General features: G+C 51.8%; 1 protein-coding gene across 4 annotated transcripts in view; it reads left to right on the top strand.

Annotated features, from left to right (window-relative positions):
- The window catches only part of Unc5a (unc-5 netrin receptor A), a 61,119-nt gene that overhangs the window by 23,715 nt on the left and 12,785 nt on the right, over positions 1–24,619 (top strand). For all 4 annotated transcript variants that reach the window (XM_008847305.1, XM_008847302.2, XM_008847304.2 and 1 more), the window contains exon 2: positions 20,726–20,947. In XM_008847305.1, coding sequence (XP_008845527.1) covers positions 20,726–20,947 — 222 coding nt within the window. The remainder of the gene's footprint in view (positions 1–20,725; positions 20,948–24,619) is intronic.

The following is a 24,619-nucleotide window of genomic DNA, read 5'->3' as shown; positions in this document are numbered from 1 at the left end:
AATTAGAACGTGAGGAGGCCTGTGCCCTGTGAGGATGATGTCAGAGAGGAAGTCCCCACCAGCGCCAGATGCCTGGGCAGACGTCACCACCCACTAATCTTGTCTGTACAAATCTGCAGTGAAGATCAACCTCTTTCTGACTGATGGACTGGCTCCCCTCTCACCAGCCCACTTCTCTGAAGGTACCCACCCCTGTGCTCTCTGCAGCCCCTCACCCCCTCTGCTATTCCTGTGCTCTGTTCCATGATATTTTTCTAGCCCTACATCCATATTTGCACAGTCACCATGCCAGCCTCTCTCTGCCACTTGACATCACAGAGCAGCTACCCCTCCCTCTGTACATTGGCTTCCAGCACAAGCTTCTTGCTTGGCAGTACCCATGAGCCGGTGAGGAGCGGAGTCACCTGTCAGGTCCTCTGGTGACTGCTGTTGGCACACAGTCTGTCTCTCTAGCTGCCTGCCCAGTGCCAGTCTCTGCCTGGTTGTTTCTCCAGGGTTCCCAGTAGAGGCTGACTGGCTGGCTTGGGTTGATGTTTGAATCCCTTCAGGGACCCGCAACCCTGAGAGAGCTTGGAGAGCTTAGGCACCAGGATAGAAGGATGTTTGTGCTGGAGACATGGTCGTGATCAGGAAGCAGGCTGCTTGGGTCTATGCCAGGTTATCTATCTCATGCAGAAGGTCTTGAGGGACTGGGATTAGCAAGGAAAGCAAGGTTATGTAGTGCACGTTCCCACTGAGAATGTTTCCTAAGATGTTTCTAGTCCTTTGCAGGCAGCCGTGGATCAGCTGTGAAGCTAACGCTGAGTAGTGTTTTAGTACCATGGACAGTGCTCTGGTGCATGGACCGCCTCTGCTCTGGACTTAAAGCCAGTTATTAGGGCTGTGCCTCTGCCAGCTAGAACCTCTCCTGTGTGGGTTCTCCCCGTTCCTGAAGCTCTCTGGAGAACTCACTCATTTTCAAAGATGTGTGGAACCCCCACTGTTGTATGCCAGACACTTTTGTGAGAGGTTGTCACAGAGGAGAGGATCTGATGTGTAGAGGAGGAGCCTCCTTTCTTTGGGGTGGAAACGTAATCCTATTGGCTTCCATTGAAATTCCCAGAGCTTGTTCTAGTCAAAGTGGCTGCTGTGGTTGGGTATGGTTCAACTGTCCTCCATGGTTCACATGTTGGAGGCTTGGTTCTCAGTGTGGTGGCACAGGAATAAGGGGCACCTTTCTAGTGGGATGTGCTTGGGATTTGGGGGGGCTGTATTCACAAATGAGATTAAAGTTGTTCTCAAGTGTCCCTTATTTACCACATGGGGTTTGTTATAAAAAAATAATTTAAAAAAAGCAAGCCTGTCACTCTCCAGTGCTCTGACTTCCTGTCTGGAGACCTGACCTTTTGTTGCCCCCACCCCCATATACGTCCACCATTGTGATGCTATCTACCATGAGACCTCACCAGAGGTTGAACTAGGGAGGTAGCCATATCTTGACTTTTTAGCCTCCACAACTGTAAACTAAGGGGTAGGGAGATGTAGCTTGGTAGTAGAGTGCTTGCCTAGCAAGTACGAGGCCCTGGGTTCAATCTCAGTAGGGCAACAGCAAACAAACAAAACTGTGAACCAAATAAGCCTCGTTTCTTTATAAAGTTAGTCTGTCTCAGATATTCTGTTATAGTAATAAAAAACAGACTAATGCCATATCTCTGTAGGACTATAGGGTATGAACAGTTTATGTGTTCTTTTTATTTAAAAGTTTTTTGGGTCTATTTTTATTTTATGTGTATAAATATTTTGCCTGTGTGTATACAAGTGCACCACATGCATGGAATGCCCAAGGAGACCAGAAGAGGGTATCAGATCTCTAGAACTTGAGTTGTTATCTACTATGTGGGTGCTGAGAACCGAATCCAGATCCTCTGTAAGAGCAGCCAGTACTCTTAACTGCTGAACCATCTCTCCAGTCCCAGGTTATGCTTTCTTAACAAATCTGATTCTACTGCTTGACTCTGCTAGGAGGAAGGGAAGAGGGGATTGGTGAAGCCAAGTTCCGATGTCCTTGTAAGATGCTAGGAAGCCACTTTCCTGCTAAGAAGCCTTCCATAGGTCCCAGTGCCTATTGAAATAACCTGTTATTCAGTTCCTTCCTGATCTGTCTCGCCAGCTCTATCTTCTTACCTCCCTTCTCAGATTTCCTACATTCCAGCCAAACTAGATTCTCAGTTAAGAATCTTTTGGTTGCAATATGACAGAAAACTCAACTCAAATAGACTTAAACAGTAAGTGGGTGTTATTGATTCTTGTAACTGAAAAGCCGACGGGTATGGCTGACTGGGGTAAAGCTTGCTCCACGGGCTAGGCACTCTGACCTGTTTGCTCTGCTTTTCGGCTCTGTCTCCTCTGGCATGGGCTACACCCTTGGGCCAGCCCCAGTCTCTTCCTGACCTCCCTGTCTTGGTGATAGGTGACTGCTATAGCCAAGCCCTCACCTCCTTATCTGATTCCAGGGACCTTGTTGAATAGACTGGCTCTCAAGTCCATTCAAGATAATTTCATACCCAGGATGTGACACAGTTGATCGGGATCCACCCTGGAGCTGGTGAACAGTCAGTTTTACCCAGACCACGTGGTTACTTATGGGACAGTAGTGGATCCCTTCAGGAAAACGGAGCTACTATTTGTGGGGAAAGGAGAGTTGGAGGCCAGGGAGGCAGCCAGAGGCATTCAGTAATGAGGCATGCTGTTTCATTTTCTGCTCTCTGCTGGGGTTGCCATGCCCTACCAGCTTACCTGCTGATACCCTGTGCCCACCATGCAAGCCCTCTTTGAGGTCAACCCACTCTAGAGTCATAGCTGCCTCCTCTGGCCCCTCAGCACTTTGCTTACTTGTTCTTTAGGCTTTTCCCATCCCTTGAAGACTTCAGCCTCCAAACCACCTAGCACATCCTTTGTTCTAAATAGGTAGCAAACAGCACAGGATGAGTGAGGGGGAGGTGAAGCCAGGTTGTGGTATCAGAAGAGGATGCACCAAGAGCCAGGAAACCCTGAGCTTGTGGTAACAAGGCAATGAGGACAATGGACGTGTGTCCCAGTGCCAGAGTGAGGGATAGCCACTGTCACATGAGATAGCAGCATCACTGAGCCTCAAGAAGGTCGCTGGTCAGGGAGAGCCAGCACTGTCCCTGTGTCCAGCTCACAAGCCTTAGCTGTCTCATCACCACCAGCAAAGGCTTGGATTTGCCTGCTCTGAGGGCAGAGTTCTTGCCCTTGAAGTGGCCTGGCAGGGTCTGAATGTGACAAGAGGACAGAGAATGTGTCTGGTGGAGGTGACCCAGTCTAAGAATGGAGGCATTTGAAGGCTCAATGGGGCACCCAAGAGAGAAGAGCTAGGAGGTGAAGCAGACGCAGGCAGTGCCCTGGGCTCCCTTTCCTGCCATGGTTTCAGGGCTTCTTCAGAACAGAGCAGCCCAGAGCACAGCTCAGCACATAGCAGCCCAGCCCAGCCCAGCCCAGCACACAGCAGCACAGCTCAGCACAGCTCAACCAGAGCAGCAGAGCCCAGCACATAGTAGCACAGCTCAGTACAGCAGCACACAGTAGTACAGTTCCTCAGTACACAGCTGCACAGCTCAGCCAGAATTAACCCGTTAACCTTTGGTGTTGGCCTGGGGTATGGCGAAGAGGGACATGTAAGGAATCTGTTGAATCTAAGGGAGAGGAAAAGCTGAGTATCAGAGGGAGGCTGTGAGAGGATGTGGGGACAGGGGCTGGGCTGTGAGTTGGGCACAGGCTGCCAGAGCCAGTGTTCACTCCCATAAGTCTTACAGCTTTCCTAATGAGCTCACACATCAGTACTTTCCCTCTGAGCTCCTGGGCTCTGCAGGGGGTGATCCATTTCCCCATCTCCTTCTCCCCTTGTGGGGGCCACATCCTGTCTGGGCTTCTGGCTTTGAGCTTGGCCAGGGTGGCAGTAGGCATATGTGAGGGTCAATTCAGGGTTCTCCTTCTTAAGGAGCCCCAGAAGCATGTCCTAGAGGAAGTCAATTCGAAGGGCAAAGGAAACTTCCCCACCTACCCTCTCTGATGACTGTAGGTGGAATCTCAGCCAAGCAGGCTCACTAAGCTTGCATGAATTTCAGAGAGGCCTTGCTCTGCGTGGGACAAGTGGGATCAAGGGGGAGAGACCTGCCCCCATGACCCACATTAACATCCTGCTTATGGGTGCCTCCTACTGCCTTTGAAACCAGAGAAAGCTGCTGCCCACAAGCTTCGAAGGGGAGGATGCCACCTTACTCCCCACTCTGGGTGTGAGTTTCCTTGCCAGCTGGGACACTCCATCTCTTCCTTCACTAGAGGGAACCAGCTCCACTGAGTTGGGGAAGCAGGAGTTGCTCAGGCCATGGGAACATCAGAGGCAGCTGGTCTTGTAAAGCTGGGGGTCAGGAGCTCATAGTAATGGTGAGCACCAAGTATCTGCTAATTCGCCTCCTTCCACTCTCAGAGGGACTTAGTGATGTGGGTGGTTGTGATTGCCAGTGGTAGACAGGGACATGCCAGAGTCTGAGGTATACATCTCACCAGAGGAGAAGCTGGAAGTTGAACTGGGGCCTTTAGTGTCCAGAGCACAGCTCTGCCCAGCACTAGAGAGCCTTGCCTGGGACTGAATCCAATGGAATTGTGCGTGGCAGCAGTGTAGGTGTTTAGGGCACAGACTCAAGCCAGACTACCTGGCTCCACCGCATTAGCGGTGTGATCTAGAGCAAATTGGCCACCCTCTCTGAGCTTTAGTTTGTCACAGAATGGGAATAGCTGGGCAGGAGGGATAGCACAGCCATTAAAGGCTAAGGTTAACAATCAAAACATGAAAGGTTCAGTTCCCAGAATGAGAATAGCCATAGTCACAAAGCTGTGAAGAGAAGTGTGTGAGATATTATAAGTATGGACAGAGCACACAGCACACACAAAGACAGGACTGCTTACCAGTTCAGCATGCCTACTATGCCCTTGCAGCCCCACCCCCAGAGAAATGAAGGCCTGTGTGTGAAAGAGCCTAGGTGAATGGGCAAACACACTGACACCCACCTGCATTGTGAGCACTGTCCAGACACAGAAAACAGCTCACTGTGTGTTTAGATAACAACCCAGACAAACCACAGAAGCACTGTGCTATGAAAGCATCCAGATACAAAGGGCTACATGCTACATAAGTCCATTTCTATAGCATTCTAGAAAAGGCAAAACCATAGTCACAGAAAGCAGATCAGTGTTTGCTGGGGGTGGGCAGGACTCTCAGTCATTTTGAGACTGGCTTCCCTCCTGCTGGTCCTATGAGGCGCTCAGTGACACGTTAGCAAGAAAGATGCCACAAGAAATAAAGTTTGTTATGAATTATTCTACTTGGGGCTAATTATAGGCACAGAGGAGAGGAGTGTTTATAGAGACAGGAGTCGGGGTGCACAAGGTGGGGGGAACCCTGAGACTGGAAATGAGGTGGAGGCTGGAGAGAGTTAAGCATATGATGAGGGAGGCTGCATCATTGGGGAGGGAATGGTATAAAGCACATTTAAATAAAAGCTATAACTAAACTCAGGTCCAAGCTGACTGAAGTATCAGGGGGATAGATCTGAGGCCCTGGGCCCTGGCAGGTCCTAAAGGACAACTCTAGAGGGAGTAGTGTGCCCTGGAATCCCAAGGAACACTAGGGTGTAGGGAGCCATGGAATGCTCTCTTCTAGGAATGACTGTGGTTCTGTCTGTGCCCCTGCCTGGCTTTGCTGTGGTGTCCTGGGCCCTCCTTGTACCCAGCCAGAGTCAGGGGAAGGATAGTTATTTCTACTCCAATTGATGGGAGTTGTATCCAGACTAAGCTAGGAGACTACTGAGGAAGATCTGGATGAAACTGGTGCCCATTTGTTCTAGAAGGGTTGTAAGGGAGGGCCATTGGGATTTGGGCAAACTGTGCTGTGCCTGGCTCAGGGAAGCATGGCCCTGGGGTGATGCCCTTCCAGTGCCTCATGGGGACAGAAAAGCAGTGTTTTTGTGGAGCTGCCTGCTCTTCATGTGTTCATTAGACTTATCTAAATCCTGGAGCTTGTAGGTCAAGGGCTGTAGCCTCTGAAAGCATCTACCTGCTGCCCAGAGTCAGGCGCCCGCAGCACTGTGACTCAGCAACTCACCCCATCTACAGTGGGTCCTGGCATCACTGTGCCAGCCATGGACTCCCTGCCCTGTGCTCTCTCTGCTGGTAGACCGTTAAGTGCAGGGTCTGCAGCAGAGTGGGCTGGTGGCCCCATACTTGCTAGAGGAGCCATGTTGCCTCCTTCAACAGCATACAGTAGGACAGGGCCTGTCCAGTTATTAATACTTGGTTGTCCTGCCGTCTACTCAGTCGACTGAGCAGGGATTAGCCCAGCCTCACAACCATAGATGGTGCTTAGTGCAGGCTTACCCCTCTTCAGGGCTGCTTGGTCAGGAATTCTGTCCCCCCCCCACACACACACACCCTGACTGTGGTAACAGCAGGCTGAAGCCCTGGAACACCATCACTCCCTGCTCTAGACCCTGCCCTTCTCTGCTCTCCCACATCCCAGGTGTGACACTCTTGCTTCTGCCATGGCCAGCCTCCCACCCAGCCTGCTACCCAAGGCCCACACAGTACCTGTGTGCTGCATTCTCTGCCTGCCAATTTCTCCTGTCATGCAGGGAGCACCCAGAGACAGGGCCTGGGGCATTTAGGGAGCTATCCACTCCAGAGGACTGAGGACCTATGGTTGTCTAGGCCATGTTGCAAGTGAGCCAGCCAGACAGGCCCTCTGTTCCTACATCTTCATTCCTGGCCCAGGCATACAGACCACAAAAAAATAAAGCCCAACAGGAGTTCTACTAGAAGGGAAGACACTGGAGCGTGAAGGGCATCCTGAGGAGGTGCCACATTAGCTACATTTGTGGGAACAGTATGCTGGGCAGAGGGAACAGCAGATTCAGAGGCTCTGAGGCAGGACTGAGCTAGGACAGTAGACAAAGGGCCAGTTACTGAGACAGTAGCTGGTGACATCTGAAGGGACAGGAGAAAAAGAAACGAGCCATATCTGACAGGTTTCTAACCAGAGTGATGTTATTTATGTGGGAAGCTGATTGACCCAGAATGGCTAAGGGAAATGTCCTGTGGTGGGAATCTCCTGCCCTGAGGTCCTTGTGAATCCCAGTATTCTCCAGGAGTGAGGAGAGGGGCAGAACAGAGGGATGGGAGGGAGGGAGGAGCCTTGGAGAATTGGAAAGATAGAGCAGGAGTGCTCAGCACTCAAACCCAGGGCTCTTCTAACAAGTGGGAAAAAGCAATTCAGTGGTAGGCAGAGGCATCCAGGGACAGAAAGGGGAAAAAGGACCAGACCAGGGATGGGTAAGCAAAGACTCCAGTGAGCAGTTTTGTCCCTGCTGGACAATCTCACAGACCCCTGAGCCTTACACAGCTCAGCAGTGCCTAGTACAGGAAGCCTACTGTGGACAGCTGAGATCAGGTTCCCCAGGGTGGTGCTCCCACCATCAGCACTCCCATGAGCAACACAGACACGATCTATAACCTTGGACTCACTGCTCTGACCAGATGGCCAGCATCTATCTCCCACCAGTGGGTAGGCTCCAAAACTGGGACGAACCTGGTTTTGCCCTGCATGGCAAATCTAAGCTGCCACTCAGGGCCTGACACCATATCTCGTGGCACGGGAGGTCAAAGACACCAGGGAGAGCCAGCACAGTCCTGGTGTTGAGGATCAGAGGGAGGCGAGACTGCTGGATGGTGAATTGGACCAGAAGGAGGTCAGACTGACCTTGAAGAAAGCTGGCCTGTGGCTGCTCTCTGTCTGGAGCGCATCTCACCAGGGGCAGATGTGGGAGCAGGGTGGATACAGCTACACAGAGGTTCTGCCCTCCAAAGCTTCCTCAGGGAGCACCCCCAAGTCTGGAAGGAGAGCTAACCTCCCCCTCTGCCCTCCCATCCCCCGCCACACTCCATTTGTGCCGCTCCAATGGCAGTGCCTACAGTGTGCTGAGGGGCAGATGAAGGTCTCCTTGCCCTCGTCCAGCTGACTGTTCCTACACAAGCAGGCCATGGTGGGGTCTTTGTTAAGAGGCACACATGCTCCAGTGGAACTGCCCCCTCTCCGAAAGTGCTGCTCTCTGGAACAGGGTTGGGAGACAGGTGGAAGACCTGGGTTTGGCTTTGCATAGCCAAGTACCCCAGCTCACTGACCTGATGCTGGGACCAGGCTGCCGAGGGTCCCCGTGGCCAGGTTGGGGGGAGGAACTCAGCTTCTTTTCACTTCCCCCATTTCATTAAGACCTGTAAATTTTCTCATTAATATACTTAAAGTTCGTTTTAAGGGGAACAAGCGAGAGATAATTGATAATAAACCCTTGGTTAATGCCCTTGGTTTACTGTACGTAATTTATATCCACAGATAGCGGTTCTCACTCCCAATTACCCATTTAGCTGCGGCCATAGCAGCAGTTCAATCAGACTGATACCGACTTTTATACATTCCAGCCCAGTAGCCATAAATACCCATATGGGGAGCCTCGATGGGCCCACTGCATTTTTTTTTGTAGTAAGATTTAAATATTCATACAATTATTAGTGATTTATTAAGGAGCACATGACCTCTTCTAGAAACTTATAAACCTTCACATAAAGAGGCCCAGGCCCTCCCCTCCCATCACACACCTCAGCCAGAGAAGTGGGCTGCTCTTCTGCAGCTTAGGTGACATCATGGCATTGCCTACATTTCTATGGTGATGGCAGGCAAGGTGAGGTGATAGCCAAGGATGGAGGGCAGGCCCAGAGAGGAGTGGGCATCTGGAGATAAAAGTTTCAGAGGGACAGGAGAAAGCAGAGGTCACCCACAAGCCAGATGACCAGTGACTTCCAACCTGAAGCCACTCTGATCCTCCATATTCTTTTGGCATTAGTGCCCCACTGCCCACCCCCAGATTCCTTCTGTTGTCTCCTTTGCCTCAGTTTCTACCTCTCTTTCTTTTAAAATATCCCACCCTGACTGTGTCAGATGAAAGGATGTGAAGGGAGCTAGGGTTCTGGAACTCAAGGCCCAGAAAGGGCAGGCGCTCACTTCAGGCTGCACAGTAAGGCTCGGCCCACCTCTCTCCTCTAGGTTCCCTTGAGACTGTTCTCCCTGCTTCCTCCAACCCCCTCTGCTCCACCCCAAGACCTCTGGAACCTATTAAAGGGGCAAGAAAGATAATGAACAACCCAGGAAAGCATGGAAATCAATATTAGGAGAAAAAAGTCTGCCTACCATTAAGTGAAATAAACAAGCTGGTAATTATTTGGACAGTGGGTAATTAAAATAGGGTGAGGGTTCATTACTGTCTTGTCAGGAGTGTGATGGGCATGGCCAGACACTCTTTTCCCAGCAGGAAGGTTGAAGCCAGGCTTGGCTTCTCACCCAGATGAGTTGTGGGGAGGGGAATCTCTTGTAGTCTGTGGAAATCTCCCCCAGCTCCCACTGCCTCTTCTACCTGTTTGCAGAAGTCTTCTGCTGGTTCTCCCTTGGTTGCAATTTGAAGCACAGACTGAAGGCCAGCAAGGCCACAGCCTGTTCCCTGCCTCTTCCTTTCCCATGCAGGGAGTACCGCTTGCCCTTGGGGGGTCCCTCAGGGGCAGTGCCCTCAGGCTTCAGCAGAAGGTGGCACCAATTTCTCGCAGTTAAGTCCCAGGCACCTGGGTTGGCAGATGAACCCCCAGCCTCTGCCCGGCCTCATAACACCCCCTTCAGGAGGCTGTTTGGAAGCAGGTTCCAGAGGCCGTGGGTGCTGGCCAGGAAAAGCAAGGCAGAATGCTGTTACAGAGCCAGGGTGTATGGGAGAGTCTCATGGCAGGGGAGGGGATTCCCCCTTGCCCTGCTATGACCCCAATTTGTGAAGTTGAGAGACCTTGGGCATTGTCTAGTCTGGCTTTGGCCTGCCAGCTTGTTTGGCCCATCCAGTGTCTAAAGTGTTTAAATCGGTTGTCAGCATTTTACCATGGGAGGTTTCATACCAGCATGGCTTTCCAGCCTCTCTCCCAGCCAACCTGCCAAGCAGCAGTAGTTGCTGGACTATGCTGACCCTGGCTGGGGTGGGTCACCACTTTCTCATTTTGACTTTCCTGAGCCCACCCAAGTTGACCATCCCAGATCCAATCTCATGCCTTCTGAGACACAGGAATGGCTGGCCCAGAGTCAACTCATCCAGGTGGAAGCAAAGTCAAGACAGGGACAGATGTCACTGACTTTGACCTCCAGCTTGCCAGGCCCTTAAGCAGGACACTGCTAAAGAGAGATGGCTTGGAGCTTTTTGTACCCTGCAGGGTACATAGCCTCATAACAGAGGCACCACTTGCACAGCAGGCCCTATGTCCCTATGGTGTGAGGTGCTGGGAGGAGTGGTTCACAGGAGGTCACATCACTTAGGAATTCATGGGCATGGGGGTATTAGAAGTGGGTGGGTGCCCTGCAGGTGAGGAGGAAGCCCTACTGTAGATGTAGATAACTGGGTGTGTAGGATGAGGGACCGCACAGGCTGGGGCTGCACCATCTGGTGTGGGATCTGGAGGAGCCAGCCTTTGCCCTCCATGAGGGCCTTCTGGTGTGGGTCACATTTTCTTTTTTTAGAAATAGCACTGTGGTGTCATAGTTGAGGTTAGGAGTGGAAGACTGAGTGAATTGGGTGGCCCAACAGGAGTGGAGGAATGGGTAAGAGACAGGCTGGGGGGACATGGATCTACAGTAGTGAAAGGCCAGGGAACAGAGATGCCTGGCTGCTCTGAGATGCCTTGGGAGGCTGTGACCCAGCTGATAGGAAGTCCTGTGGAAACCAGGACTGTGGGGAGCCCCCAGGCCTAGGATGAGCCCTAGTGTGGAGGAGAAGGGACTAAAGAGCCAGTTGGGTGTTCATGGGCAGGAGTTTTGAGAAGCCCAGGGGAGTGGAACCCCAGGAGAGGTGGCTGAATAAACAAGGGACATTGGAAGGACAGTGCAGTGACTGACAGATGGGGTGCTGCCTGGGGCTGGAGGGACACGGCAGGAGCTGGGCCTGCCATAGTCTCTGGCATTGCCTCCTATGTGAAGAGGGGCCTGAGAACTCAGCTGGGAACTAGTTTCCAAGTGTTTCCATGCTAGTACAAGCATGGCTCAGGTGGAAGGGCAGTGTACCCGTTAATGCTGGAGAATCAGCCACAGCAGGCATGGTTCTGGGACAATGTGTCCAGGGTTTCCTGCCTGGTGACTAGACCTCCCCCAAGCAGGGCCCCACTCCACACATCATATTCAGAAAGTATTTGCTGAATGCATCCATGCCCTGGTTAGCCACTGCAGCAGGCTGCCTGGATAGGAATCTGTCACTACCTATGCTGCCCCGTGTCTCAGTTCTTCCGCTGTAAGTTGGAGAGTAAAAATTATGGTTGTTTACCTCCTGGAATCATTGTGAGGTTTAAGCAAAAATTTAGTCACGTTATGACTGTGTGCACAGGGTGGTTTTGCTTATGGTAGTGTCTGCCATCAGCCAAGAGCAGGTAACTATGTGACCCGCCATGTGTTTACAGGCTTCGGTCCCTGCCCCGCACAGTAGTGCTACCCAGTCTCTGAGCCTCTCTGACCGAGCTCTGGCTGGGATCATGTTAAGCCAGTGAGATATAAAATTCCACGAGGATGGGGTCTTTAAATTAACTGCCAGCAACACTGTAAAAATGCTGATAGGGTCATAAAGGGTCACATAGGCAGTCGCCATCCATCAGCCCTGTGGGCCTACCAGGGGCCATACTTGGCTGGGGTGGGATGAGCATGCTGGGCTGTGGTCACCAGAGAGCAAGAGGTTCCTGACACATTTGTGGAATCATCCCTACACGGTGGGGCATGTAAGTAAATTGACCTGGTGAAGGCCACAGGTGGAAGTGGTGGAGGGGCTTAGGAGCTGGCATGGGGAGGATTGCCCTCCAGCCTACAGACCAGTGGAGTTACCTCTGATCCACAGGCAGTTTGTGAATGATCCAGCTCTTCACGGCTCGCTGTGTGACCAACCTCCTGCAGGTGCTTTCCCTCTCTGAGTTCATTTCTTCACTAGAAAGAGAAGAGAATTCCCACCCCCAGGCCTGCTTCCCTTCTCTAGCATGTTCCCAGTGCCCTCCTGGCCACCCTCCCATGGTCTCCCGCCCTGCAGGGAACTGGGCCAGCAATTCTTTTATGTCTCTTTCAGTTGAGGTTGCTGTGGCCCTGGCACAGCCCTTGCACTGAGTGATGGGGGAGGGGGGACCTGGGCCCACCGCTGCCAAGTGAAGGTGGGGGAGGACCCACAGCATGTACACACATGCCATCACCACCTCCATCTCCACATACATGCCAGAAGGATGCCCACATCCACACGCCAACCTGCAAAGTCAAAGCAGGAAAAAACCTCCTTCCTACTTCCCTCCTTCCCCTCTTCTCCCTGGGCTCTGTGACCACATAATTACCCTGGATTCCATTCTATTTAATTGCAGCTTATTAAATTCTAACCAGCCAATTATCAACCACAATTACAGCTTAATTCAGGGTACAATAGCTATTTTATCGTTTGTTAATCAAATGCTTATTTAGACCTCAGTTTTATTAACTATTTCTCTGGCCTGAGGCAAGGCCCCTTGGTAGGGAGGGGGTCCTGGGTAGGGCCCAGGGGTCTATCCTCCTTCGAAGCCCTGTCTCCTTGGGAGTTTCCAAGTCCCCTTTGCTGGCAGGCTCAGGGGCTCCTAGTGATGGCAGCCATGTCACACAAAGTATGGGTGCTGGACAGAGTTGGAACACTAGAGTTAGTTTGTTGCACACTTGCCTGTTTTTACTGAACACCTCAGTCTATGCTGGGCCCTGCACAGGTGCCGGAAGGACAGCAGCCATGAACAGGCAGAGGTAGTCTCTACTGGCCAGACACCTTTAGAAAAGGAAGCAAGAGGACTTCAGGCAGTGGTAGGTACATGAGGAAACTAGATTGGGAAAGAGTTGGGCTAGCAGGGGTTACTGAAATAGTCATAGGGACCCTCAGAGGAGATGACACTGGAGCTGAGACCTTGGATCTTAGAGGGACTGCCATGGGAAGAGAAGGCCATGAGTTGCAGGCAGAACAGAGCACGTGCAAAGGCCTGGTGGTGAGATAAGCTTGGAGGTTTGAGAAGCAGGCATGGGTACACAGAGACTAGCTGAGGAAATGCCTGTATTGTGAAGACCTCTCTGCCAGTTACTGGTTTTGTGGCAGGTCTGGAGTTTCACATTCCTCTTTGGGACAGCAGGAGGCAGTTAGAAGGAACTTGGTACAGCTGCCAAATGACACGCCTGACTGCAGCAGCCAGGGCAGTGTGTCGGGCCACACACCCTGCTCAGGACCTTGGAGCAAGTCCACAGCACCATTCTGTTCTTTGGCAGTTCGGCCTTCCTGCTTGTCTTCATGGTCCCCGTGTCTGTCCTTGTGTCCAAGCCCCTAGAACCCACTGGGGAAGAGAGTGACTTTTCCTCTGATCTCCAGGAGGTAGCTGCTGCTTCTGTGACACTTTCATGCACATGTTACCATGGAAACCAGAGTGCATGCATCCATCCATGTGTCTGAGTGCAGGTCGGGGAGCAGCCTACCTTCAGAGACATTGAAAGGGGCTACCACCCCTCCTGTCACTTCCTCGAGCATGATCTTAAATGGAAGAGACCACCATTGTCTTTGAACACACCCCGGACCCAGTGCCTGGTTGATCCCAGGGAGTCCTGTGTGGCCGGGAGCTTCTGCTGGGGTAACAGATAGCCAGTGGGGCTAGATGAAGAAAGTCATACTGTCCTGACCCCAGCTTATCCTGTGCAGGGCTGCCACTGCTCACCTTCCTCACAGATGAGGAAAAGGTTCTTTCTAGGACCAGGTGGTTGTGTAAGGGTCTGCAGCCTTGTCACACAAGGCACTTGGTGGGCAGGGCCAAGGGTTTCTGGGTTTCTAGGTTTCTAGGGATCAAAAAGATTTCTAGGTGTATTGCTGCCCCTAAGGCACCTCATCTTCACCTTCAGATGTGTTCACAGAGTTGCCACCTGGAACTCCACAGTTCTTAGTATGCCCCCAGACCTGCAGAGTGTATAGGGGCAGAGACTTCCTGCCTCATCTCCTGAGCTTTCACTGTGTTCTTTCACTTACCCCCCTTCTCTTCTCCCTTCTCTCTCCCCTTTACCCAGCTCCCCTGCATAATGTGTCCTTGCATGTCAGAGCCTTCTGGCAAAGCTCCCTCATCATAGTACTGTCCATGTTTTAAAAATAACAATTCAAATAATTCTCACAACTGCCTCAGGCCTCGAGGCTGCAGAGGAATGGAGAGTGGGAACCTCAACCATGAATATCTGCAGGCCACACTAGGCTCCTGTACCCCTTTGCCCTCCTCTGCCCCAGTGGCTCATGGTCTGGTACTCGTGGCTCTCCCCTAGAGCGGGAGCTTTGCCTCCCCAGAGCCTGGCTCTAGTTTTTGAGGGAGCCACTTCCCTTTCCAACGAATTGTTTGATTCACTGATTGATTGGAAGAGGAGCAGAGCTGGCTTCTAGTGAGTTTGTGCTGTTCACTTCGGGCCCTTTATTTTGGGCTCTGGTTCCTTTTCAAGTAATGAGGGTCAACATTCATTCAACAAACACTTGCTTTGTGTCAGACACTGGCCAGGCTTTGGAGACAGGCAGAAGATATAAACACTTAGTCCCTGCGTTTTAAAGCACTTACACACTCAAAACTGGTGTCAATATGGTTGTCATCTGGGGGCTCAGAGGAGTGTAGCCAGCTGTCTGGTAGTCTGGAAAGGCTTCTTAGAGGAGGGGATGTTTGAGAAGGCCTTACAGGATAAATAGAAGCTACCCAGGCAGGAAGAAGATGCGCACATGGATCAGTGGGGCAAAGGTTCTAACTCCAACTGACTTTAGCCAAGGAACGAACTCACTGCCCCATGGTGAGAATCCAGCAGGGCCTTCAGACAGTAGAATCCCAGCCTCAAATGCTGCCTGAGGAGTCAGTCAGCCTGTCCCTTTCCTGGCCATCTGCTACCTTCAAGCTCCAAACCTCAAGCTTCAAACCTCAGAACAGCCTCACCCTGACCTGGCCTCACTGTGCAGGACAAGGCCTACAGGACTGGCCCGCCACTGTTGGTAGCCATAGCAAATTCAGGGCTACCCAGGGCTCTGAACTGGCAAAAAGATTATTTCCCCCCACAACTCAACCAATTTCCTGGAATCCCATCCCAGCAGACAGGGACCTACAAGGCCAAGAGCCAGGCAGGGAAGGTTGGAGGAGCCACAAGTGAGGTCAGCCACATGGACCACCTAGTAGTTGCTCTTGGAAGAAAAGCAGACGCTGTTGGCCAGAATGTGGGATGGAGGCAGAGCCTGTAACGGAATGTGCAAAGGCCCTTGAGGGATTGTAAGTGGTCCAGATGCCACCTGATATAGAGGAAGTCCCTGGAGTGAGGCCAAGGGGCAGCTCAAGCCCTAGGCCAGAGGGCATGTTTTCCGGTAGCTTCCCTCTGCCTGAATACCCATGTTGCCTGGGGAGCTGGAAAACACAGGCCAGAGGGACCTTTGGAATACCAACTTCCAGAGACAAGCCTCTGGGAAGCTCCCCAAGTCTTTCTTCCAAGGGGGAAGTACAGCACCTGGAGTTGGGGGGCACAGGACTGGGCTGCTGTGGGAACAGGTGGGGCTATGGCACAGCTGAAGCTGTTGTGTCCAGCCTCTCCTTTACCCCAGTCCCAATCTACCTTTCTCAGGGAGGCAGAAAAGGTGGCTTAGCATCCTGCCCCTTGCTGCACCATGCCTGGATGGTGTGTTCACCCCACCTGGGGCTGCTGGGAGAATGGAAGGAGAGAGAGAGATGGCAGGAAGTGGTAGTAAGGTATTGGCTGCTCTGGGAAAAAGTGCTCACTTCTAGCTACATCTGTGGGAGACCAGGTGACATCCTGCCCCCACCTCTCCTACCCTGCTGGCACCCAGTAAACGCGACTTCATTAATAGCTTGATTAATCACACCTCATATTTTTGTGGTGCTTTTAAAAATAAAACATTTGAAAGCACGTTCACACCCACCCTGGGTCTCTGAGTTACACAGGAAGGTCTCAGCCTTCTGACTGTAGTGAGGAAGGCAGCAGGGCTCAGCCTCATACAGAGACATGTCCAGTGATGTGGGTAGGGCTGGGCAGCCTGCAGTGAGGGACATGTGCCCACCCTGCTCTGCCCTCTCTCTAGGTCTCTCCATAGACCAAGAATGAAGGGGCTACTTTGGGCAGGTCTGAGTTTCTAGGGAGGAGAACCAGTCACTCAGTCACTCAGTGAACACTCTACTGCCACCCAAGCAACATGGGTGACTGCCCACAGGAGTTCATGGTCTTGAGAGAGGCAGTACACATCAAACCTACCACAAACCTTAGTGTGGCCTGCAGCCTGGAGGGAAGCACAGGGAATGGGTGCTCAGATGGGAGACTGCTCTAGGTTCATTTCTGTTGCTGTGATAATACCCAGGCAAACAACTTAGGGAAGAAAAATTTATTTTGGCTCACAATCCCAGGTTATAGTCCATTATTGTGGGGAGATCAAGGCAGTGGGAACTCAGAACAGCTAGTTGCATCACATCCACAGTCAAGAGCAGAGAGAAACTAATGCGTGCATGCTTAATGCTCAGCTAGTTTACTCTTATACAGTCCTAGGGAATGGTGCTGCCCACCGTGGGCTGGGTCTTCCCTCAACAGTTAACAAGTAATCAAGACATGCCCACAGACAAACCTGATCTAGACAGTCCCTCATCAAGACTCTCTTCCCAGGTGATACTGGATTGTGACAAGTTGACAATTAAAACCATCACAAGGGGCAGGGAGGCTGGAAAGATGGCTGAGCAGTAAAGAACATTGGCTGCTCTTGCAGAGGACCCAGGCTCAACTCTCAGCACCCACATGGTGGTTCACAACTATCTTTAACTCCAGTTCCAGGGGATCTGACACCCTCTTCTGGCTTCTGCAGATGTTGTACAACACAGGTGCTCTTACATGCATGCAAGCAAAATACTCATACACATAAAATAAAAGTAATAAATTTTTAAAGAAATATCAGTGACAGACCATGATCCAGCCTCAGAGGCATAGCACTTTTACTGATACTTTCCAGGTGGACAAAATGGGGCAGGTATCCATGGCCCACTCACCCATCCACCCTCCCCATGCCTTCCTCACACAGGGTAATGTCACCAGACCTTGTAGTTTTTCCACACCCTGGGCAATGAAATCCCAAGTTCCCCCTAGGTCCTAAAGGTACCTTCTTGCTCTCTGACTCACAAGTACCCCCCTCCCCAGCCCAGTCCTACCCTGGCCATGCTGGCCTCGGACAAGCCCAGCTGCTTCCTGTCAGGGGCCACATCTTTCCCTTTTCCTAAGCATTCTTCAGTCTGGCCATACCATTCAGGGTGCTGCTCTTGGATGTCCCCTTCTGAGCCTGCCTTTAGCTGGGTCTGTCACCCCATCTTCTCAAGCATCACCCTCCTGCTCCTTCACAACCCCTGACCAGTGCTTGCATTGTGCTGGGTTTTGCTTCTGTAGGCCCCTGGGAGCAAGCTGCTTGCTTACTCTTGCTGTATCCCAGAGTGGCTTCTGGCATGCAGCAGGCACTCAATACACGTGTTAAATGAATGCATACATTTCAGGTCACAGGAGAGGTAGCAAGGTCCTTTACCTAAGGAGGTGACTGCAGTTGACACCCACCTCCAATCCTCACTTGTGAGCATCTACATTAAGCAGCTTTGAGACAGACGGCAGGGGCCTGGAATGGGCAGTTGGTTGGAGGGACAGAAGCGTTGTCCACCTCCTTGCCCCTCCTACGTTAAGAGCTGTAGCAGCAGTGAGGGTGGGCCCAAGTGCAGAGGGTAAGATGGGACACGTGTAGCTTTCAGTGTTTGAGAGAAAAGTAAGGGAGTGGGAAGCCAGTGCCTATGAGTGGGCATTTTTGTAGAGTGATGGATGCCAGAATGGAATGCCAGCCAAAGGCTTCAACCCCACCCTGAAACAGCTCTCCAAGCCAGGCAGACAGTAGAAATAGAAGCAGCAGGCCCAGATGAGCCTGGGCCAACTAGAGGTTACTTTGTGCCAGGGTCCTAGGCCATTTGGGTCTGAGTGTGCACTGCTGAGTGCTGTCCTTGATGGCAGGGTTCATGTAGAAAGAACAGTCACTGTAGTGGCCTGCACCATGGGGTGGGAGGCATGCTACATGCAGTGTAGTTAAGGTGAGAGACCTCATGGGCAGGAATAGAGTACAGATACCTATCATAGGTGCCAGAGGAAGGGAAGCCAGCCCTGACCACCCAGGCAGCAGCCCAGTGTCCCTAGAGGACACCTGGTATGGCCTGAACTTACCACTCACCCATAAGTGTCCTTGACAGAGGGTATGCCTGCGGCCTGGAGGGTACCCCCCTGGGGCCTCCTGATAAATACTCACCCCCAGAGGTGGGAGGGAGGCCATACCAGAGTGGTGTGACGGAGGCCCTGGAGAAGTGAGCTATGTCCCTTATTGGTCACAGTACATTTATTTTTCATTAGCAGTTAAATGCAGACATGAGGGATTGTGCTAGGTTCAGCAGGCGGCTGACGTGAGCAGTGTTTGCTGCATTGATCGATAGGGAAGCAAGAGGCTCGGCACCCACTCTCTGCCCCACATCCAATAGGGGGACCCCTGCCCACCCAGATCCTGAGCCAAGAGACAGGCTCAAGCCAAGACATTGAGTCTCTGCCTGCTAAGTCAGGCAGAAGCAGACTCAGACCTGCCCTAGGGAGCTGTCTATAGTGGCCCCTCACAGGGTCCTGTGCTGGGTTCAGCTTGGCCAGTCATCTGTGAAGCCTTGGGGTCTGCTGGGATGTTGTGGTTTGCCTAGGTTAGTATCTCAAGAGGCCACCATGCCTACCTGCACCCACACTCTAGAGCTGCCTTCCTAGGCCTCCCTCTATCCACCCCTTTTATTCTCTAGACCTTGGGAGGTTGTCATGAGCCCTAAGATGCAGCAGTAAACCAGACTCGGCCCTGCATTCCCTGAACTCAAGGGCTAGGGGTGGCACTTAGCGATGGAACACATGCTTAGTGTACTCAAGGGCCTAGGTTTAGTTCCTAATAACACACATACTCAGAATAAGTGGTTCATAAGGTGGTTCCCTGGCACTTTGTGAACAGAGGGTCAGAGCTGGGACTCTGGGGTAAGGGACTTTGACCGGGGTTTCAGGTCTTACAGTGAAAGCTTCTCTCCTCTATCGAAATCACCCATCTCTCTCAAGCCTAACACAGACCCAGCAGAGGGTGGATCTGGAAAAGGTGACCTTCATTTTCCCTGAGTACTTGATCTTTATAAAAGAGCTGTAAGAACATGCAGGGAGGTGTCCACAGAGGAAAGTCATAAGGGTGAAGAACTAGTTGGCAGGAGACAGGCCAGGGAGGTGGTGGGGGCAGAGATAGGAGAGTCAAGGGGACCTACAGGAGGGGTATAGGGCCCCTACAGGCAGCCCATACCTTTTCAAGGAGGAGGTGTTCAGAGCAGACAACTCTGTAAGGTACCTCTAGAAGTTCCATGAGCCACTGGAGTGACTCCGTCTCACAGATGCAAAGCCAGTGACCACACAAGGTCACCACCTATCTTTCCAAGGTCACCAGTACCATAGAGTAGAATGGACTTTCTGGGGGTGTTTCCCCCTCTTTATGCTTAGAGGTCACTATTAATTTGTCAGTGGGAAATCACTGTAATCCTGAGGGCTGGGGAGACCAGTTGGGGGTCTGTCTGATGGACAGCATCCCCCACCCTCTTGGGGGTCCTGCTAGTAGGCAGACGTATCAGACTGCCACTTACCTTCACCAATGCCTCAGAGCCAATTACCTGTGTAATTAGTAACAAATGATTTGTGGGATGGTTGTGGGTTTGAGTTAAAATTAGAAGGAAACCAATCTTCAGCTCTCCTTGAATAGACAGGAAGTGGCTCAGGGCCCTGGAACTACCAGAAAGACTTGCCTGGTATCTACCCTGCTATGCCTACTCAGTAGCCCTGCCTCACCAGCCCTTTCCCCACTCACCCCTCCTCAGCCCTCCATGCTGTAGTTCCACCAACATCCAACCACCTTCTGGCTACTTTCCCCTGCCTTTCTCCATCTACTTGGTATTTTTATAGCACTTATATGCATGCAGACAAAATACTCATACATAAAATAAAACTAAAATTTTAAGAAAACTTCTAGTCAGGTGTGATGGCACACGTCTTTAATCCAACACTTGGGAGGCAAAGGCAGGTGAACCTCTGTGAGTTTGAGGCCAGCCTGGTCTATATAGTGAGTCCCAGGCCAGCTGGGACTACAGGGAGACTCTGCCTCAAAAAAAAAAAAGGAAAAAAAACCAAAAAACTTCTCCTAGGAGACTACAGAGCCTTCGTTGCCATGTGTCTACGACCTTTTGGGAGATGACACCTGCTCTAGTCTCATTATGTGTCACTCCAGTCTTCAGAGGTTCACAAGCCATTTCTTGCCCTATTTTTCAGAGAAGACTGAGGCTCAGAGAGGATGGCCAATGACTTGTTTGTCCAGCAGGGAAGTGGCTAAGCCTATACTTACTCTTCTTCCCTTGGCCTCATCCCAAGTTGACCTTTTGCGCTGCCAGCTGACTGCCAGCCCCAGGGAGGACCCAGCTTACCTCCCTCTTTCCCCTCTTGCAGGTGCCCAGCAGAGTGCCACTGTGGCCAATCCATTGCCTGGTGCCAACCCAGACCTGCTTCCCCACTTCCTGGTGGAGCCTGAGGATGTATACATTGTCAAGAACAAGCCAGTGCTGCTGGTGTGCAAGGCTGTGCCTGCCACACAGATCTTCTTCAAGTGCAATGGGGAGTGGGTTCGCCAAGTAGATCATGTGATTGAGCGCAGCACAGACGGGAGCAGTGGTGAGTCCAGGAAGGGGTGGCTGGGTGACGGCATCTGAGGGAAAAAGAGTCTCAGCTGACCCTGATGGTCTGTCAGGCCACAGGATGCATACCTGTAAGCAGCAAGGCCAGGCCAGGCCAGCCACCTCTGGATCCAGTGCCTTCTATATCACCAGGCGAGGCAGAATCCCCACACCTAGCACCCTGTGAACATACAGAGGCCTCCCCTGGGAGAGCCCCCTAACCAGCTTGGTGGGGGAGCAAGAGGGAAGTCTCTCCCATCTACTAAAATACTCCAGGGTCTCTCATCCAAAGGTAGAAAGAGGGGCTGTATCTTAGCATGGACTGGGCTGCATAGAATCAGGGGAAGGCTGGCTAGAAGTATCAGGAAAAAAGAGGGGTGGGAGGGAGTAGATTCTGGAAGATGAGCTTGCGATTCCATGATTGTTTTCCGCTGTCTGTTCATATACACACACTTGCATTAATTCATACTCCCTCTCCTGGGAACCCCACAAGAGAGGCAGACAATACGGGGACCTCTTAGCTTGAGAAGAGCAGAGATGAGGCTTCCTTGGGGCACATAAAGAGGCTGCTCAGGGGAGGTAGGATGATGGAGGACCAGAAATTGACCAGAGAGAGAAGAGAGGAAAGTACCCCTGACTAGGGACATGGTCCAAAGGCCAGGCATGCTGGGCTTAGCAATGAGGGTACATCAGGGTATGCAAGGGGACCCAAGGGATGCTACATCAAACTACAGAGTAATGTGGCCAAAGCTATGGGTGACACTCAGGGATCAAGGGTCTGGCAAGAGGAACAGAACAAAGAGGACTCAGCTGGAAAGGGCAGAGGAGGTTCTAGGGGCAACAGGTAGACCTAAGAAATAGATCCTGTGGGACACATTTTCCTATCACTAGCCCTGACCGCAGGCCTCAGGTGAGCAAAGGGGCATGGGCAGAGAGCCCTGAATTGGTTTTCATTGCTTCCCAAGAGGAGGGCCTCAGAGGTGGGAACTAACACAGAGTCCTCAGGTTTAGTTCTGGGCCCCTTCAACCGAGACCTCAACACACAGCACATACCCTATAGCAGACAGCCCATGTAGGATACTGGTGGGAGGCCTGAGCCACAGAGCAGCCTGGGGGCGGACAGGCAGCACTAGGACTCACACAGATGCTGAAGGGAAGCAGGAAAGGACCCAGAGAAGTGACCCTAGAGGATTGATCCATGCTACAGGAAGGCAGGAGTAGGTGGTGGTTGCCCAGGAGGGGTAAAGTTCAAGCTTAGGTCTTAGAACACTTAGGAAAGAGTGTTTTCCAGACCAAAGGTATAGAGGTGAGAGACAGAACACAGGCCCTCAAGGATGGTTTGGGTTTGGGGTGGGAAAATAAACCTGTGGTGCAAGCAGATGTCAGGACAGCTGTAGTCAGATCTGTACTGTGGGAGGATCATGCAGGGCAGATGGTAAGACTGTGGCCTGGGAAAACAGTTGGAAGTTCTTGCTATTGCAAGTGCAAGCTCAAGAGCCCCAGATTAGCACCTGACTTAGTCCTCAGCACCAGCCTGATATTTTACAGAGGAGATTGAGTCGTTGATACTGACCTGTCCAGGGCCCCCAGAGGGCTCCAACCAGGTCTTCTGGCCTATACAAATATGTCACACCCATCCTCCTCCACCAAAGTCCATAATGGCTGCTTTCCTTCCCCTCAGGTGTCAGCTCATTCCACCAACAGAAGCTCCAGAGATTCCCCAGCCCCTTCTCCAGGCTAGTGATTCCTGGTCAGGCTCTGTGCCCTGCACTGTGCCAGCTTTATCCATGCCTACTGATTGCAGCTCTTCACAAACACCTGCTGTTTGCATCTTCCTGCCTACAAACCTCAGGTGTTCATTGCACACCTGCTGTGTCAGGCACCAGTTAGATACTGAAGATTTGGCCCCCACAGCTCTCAGATTGTTGATCCAGCTTTGATTCCCACCCTCAGAAAGGAGCTAAGGAGCACAGCTCAAGAAAGTTCCAGACATCAGCAGTACCCCCTAAGTGGCCTCCTCACCCATGAGTACTGCTTTAGGGCCCCCAATGTCTGGGCACAAGAACCCCAGGCAAATCCCCCTTCCCTGACTCAGTTTCTTCATCTGTAAACTGAGGGACAAGAGCCCCTTACAGGTTGGTGGAGAGAAACCATATGATCTCATAGGCCAAGAGCCACTTTGTGTCATGACAAGTCCTCCTACTGCCATGGAAGGTCCCCCAAAAAAGAACAGAGGAAGAGGAAGCTGCAGCCAAAGGCCTACCTTCCTGTGGCTTTGAGGACCTGTCTATCCCTCCTTATCTGAAATACCCTGCTGTCACAGGTCTCAGGTACATGGTCTGGCTGGACCCAGGCTCTTCCTGACTGAGCAGGCTTGTACTGGGCAGCTTACACACTGACAGTTCCCAGCCCACATCACCACCAGGTCTGTCTCTTGCCCTGAACCTCCAGCCTTAGGCTTCCAATAGCCAGCGCATCTGAGCATTCACTGAACTCATCTCACAGCTGTTAGCCAGAGTACAGTGAGGCCAGGAGGAAGGCTTTCCTTACCCACCCACAGAGACCAGCAGAAGCACCCTGCAAGAGCACAGACCCTTGCCCTGAACTATCTATAGTCAGACAGTTGTGGCAAGAGTCAGAGATTCATCCAGATATATGGCCCTGTTTATGCATGTGTGAGCATAGGGTGGCAGGGGAGACTCCCAAGGAGCCAAGTGCCCATCATTTACCTTTACTTCCCATCCAGAAGGGCAGGGGATGCCAGCAATTTGTAAAAAGCAAGCACTGGGCTTTGGTCTGGGAATATAATTTATTTTGTTAAACCGAGTGGCTGTTAGATGGAAAAATCCAACTTGACCTCAGCACCCTCAGCCAATCCTCCACCTCCCAGAAACACTCAGCATATCCTCATCGCAGGTCCCTACAGGTGCCCTTGTTACAGAGAGAGAGAGAGACTGAGACTGCCTCCCCAAGGGTGGCATCTGCTCAAATTCCCCAGTCAAGGGCTGGTACCCAGAATCAGCTCCCAGGAACCAGACTGCTTAGTGACCTGTTGGGAGGTGGGGCAGGACCTGGGTCCCACCTCAGCTCTTCTAGAACTTGTGGGGCTCAAGGACTGCCTTTGCAGAAGTGCTGCCTGAACTTAGATAAATGTGGGTACATCTGGACCCCATTCACAGCAGCAAGAAGGAGAAGAGGAGGTGAGGGAACAGAAAGGGAACAGAACAAAGGAAGCAAACGATTTAGTGTTGTCTCCAAGCTGAGCTGCCTGAGTGGTGGTGGTGGTGGTGGGCAAAATGGGGGAAGATGGGAGTTTTCCTACCATCATGGGGGCCATCAAAAGGCTTGTCCACCCTGGGGACACCCAGTCCCTCATGTGTAAATGTTCCAGAGGTCATTCATCTGACTATAAGACAGAGAGGATAAACAATGGAGAATGAACCTGTCTCTACCCACAGCTCCTTCTCAAAGGCCCTTAGTTTTTGTGTGTTTGAGAAGTAGCTGATACCCAGGGCCCCTCTCCTGTACACAGTCCACAGTCCTGCGAGGAGGGCCTTGGTTCTCTACACCTAAGAGAGTCTGCCCCACTCTACACCTGAGAGAGTAGGAACAGGCAGAGCAGGAGAAAGTATCTGCAATAGAGGGAAGTTGCCCAATATTCATCTCAGCC

The sequence above is a fragment of the Nannospalax galili genome, unplaced genomic scaffold (assembly GCF_000622305.1).
Source record: "Nannospalax galili isolate Female #2095 unplaced genomic scaffold, S.galili_v1.0 scaffold762, whole genome shotgun sequence".
Classification (NCBI taxonomy): domain Eukaryota; kingdom Metazoa; phylum Chordata; class Mammalia; order Rodentia; family Spalacidae; genus Nannospalax; species Nannospalax galili.
The sequence above is the reverse complement of the archived record's forward strand: the minus strand, read 5'-3'. Positions and strand labels throughout refer to the sequence as shown.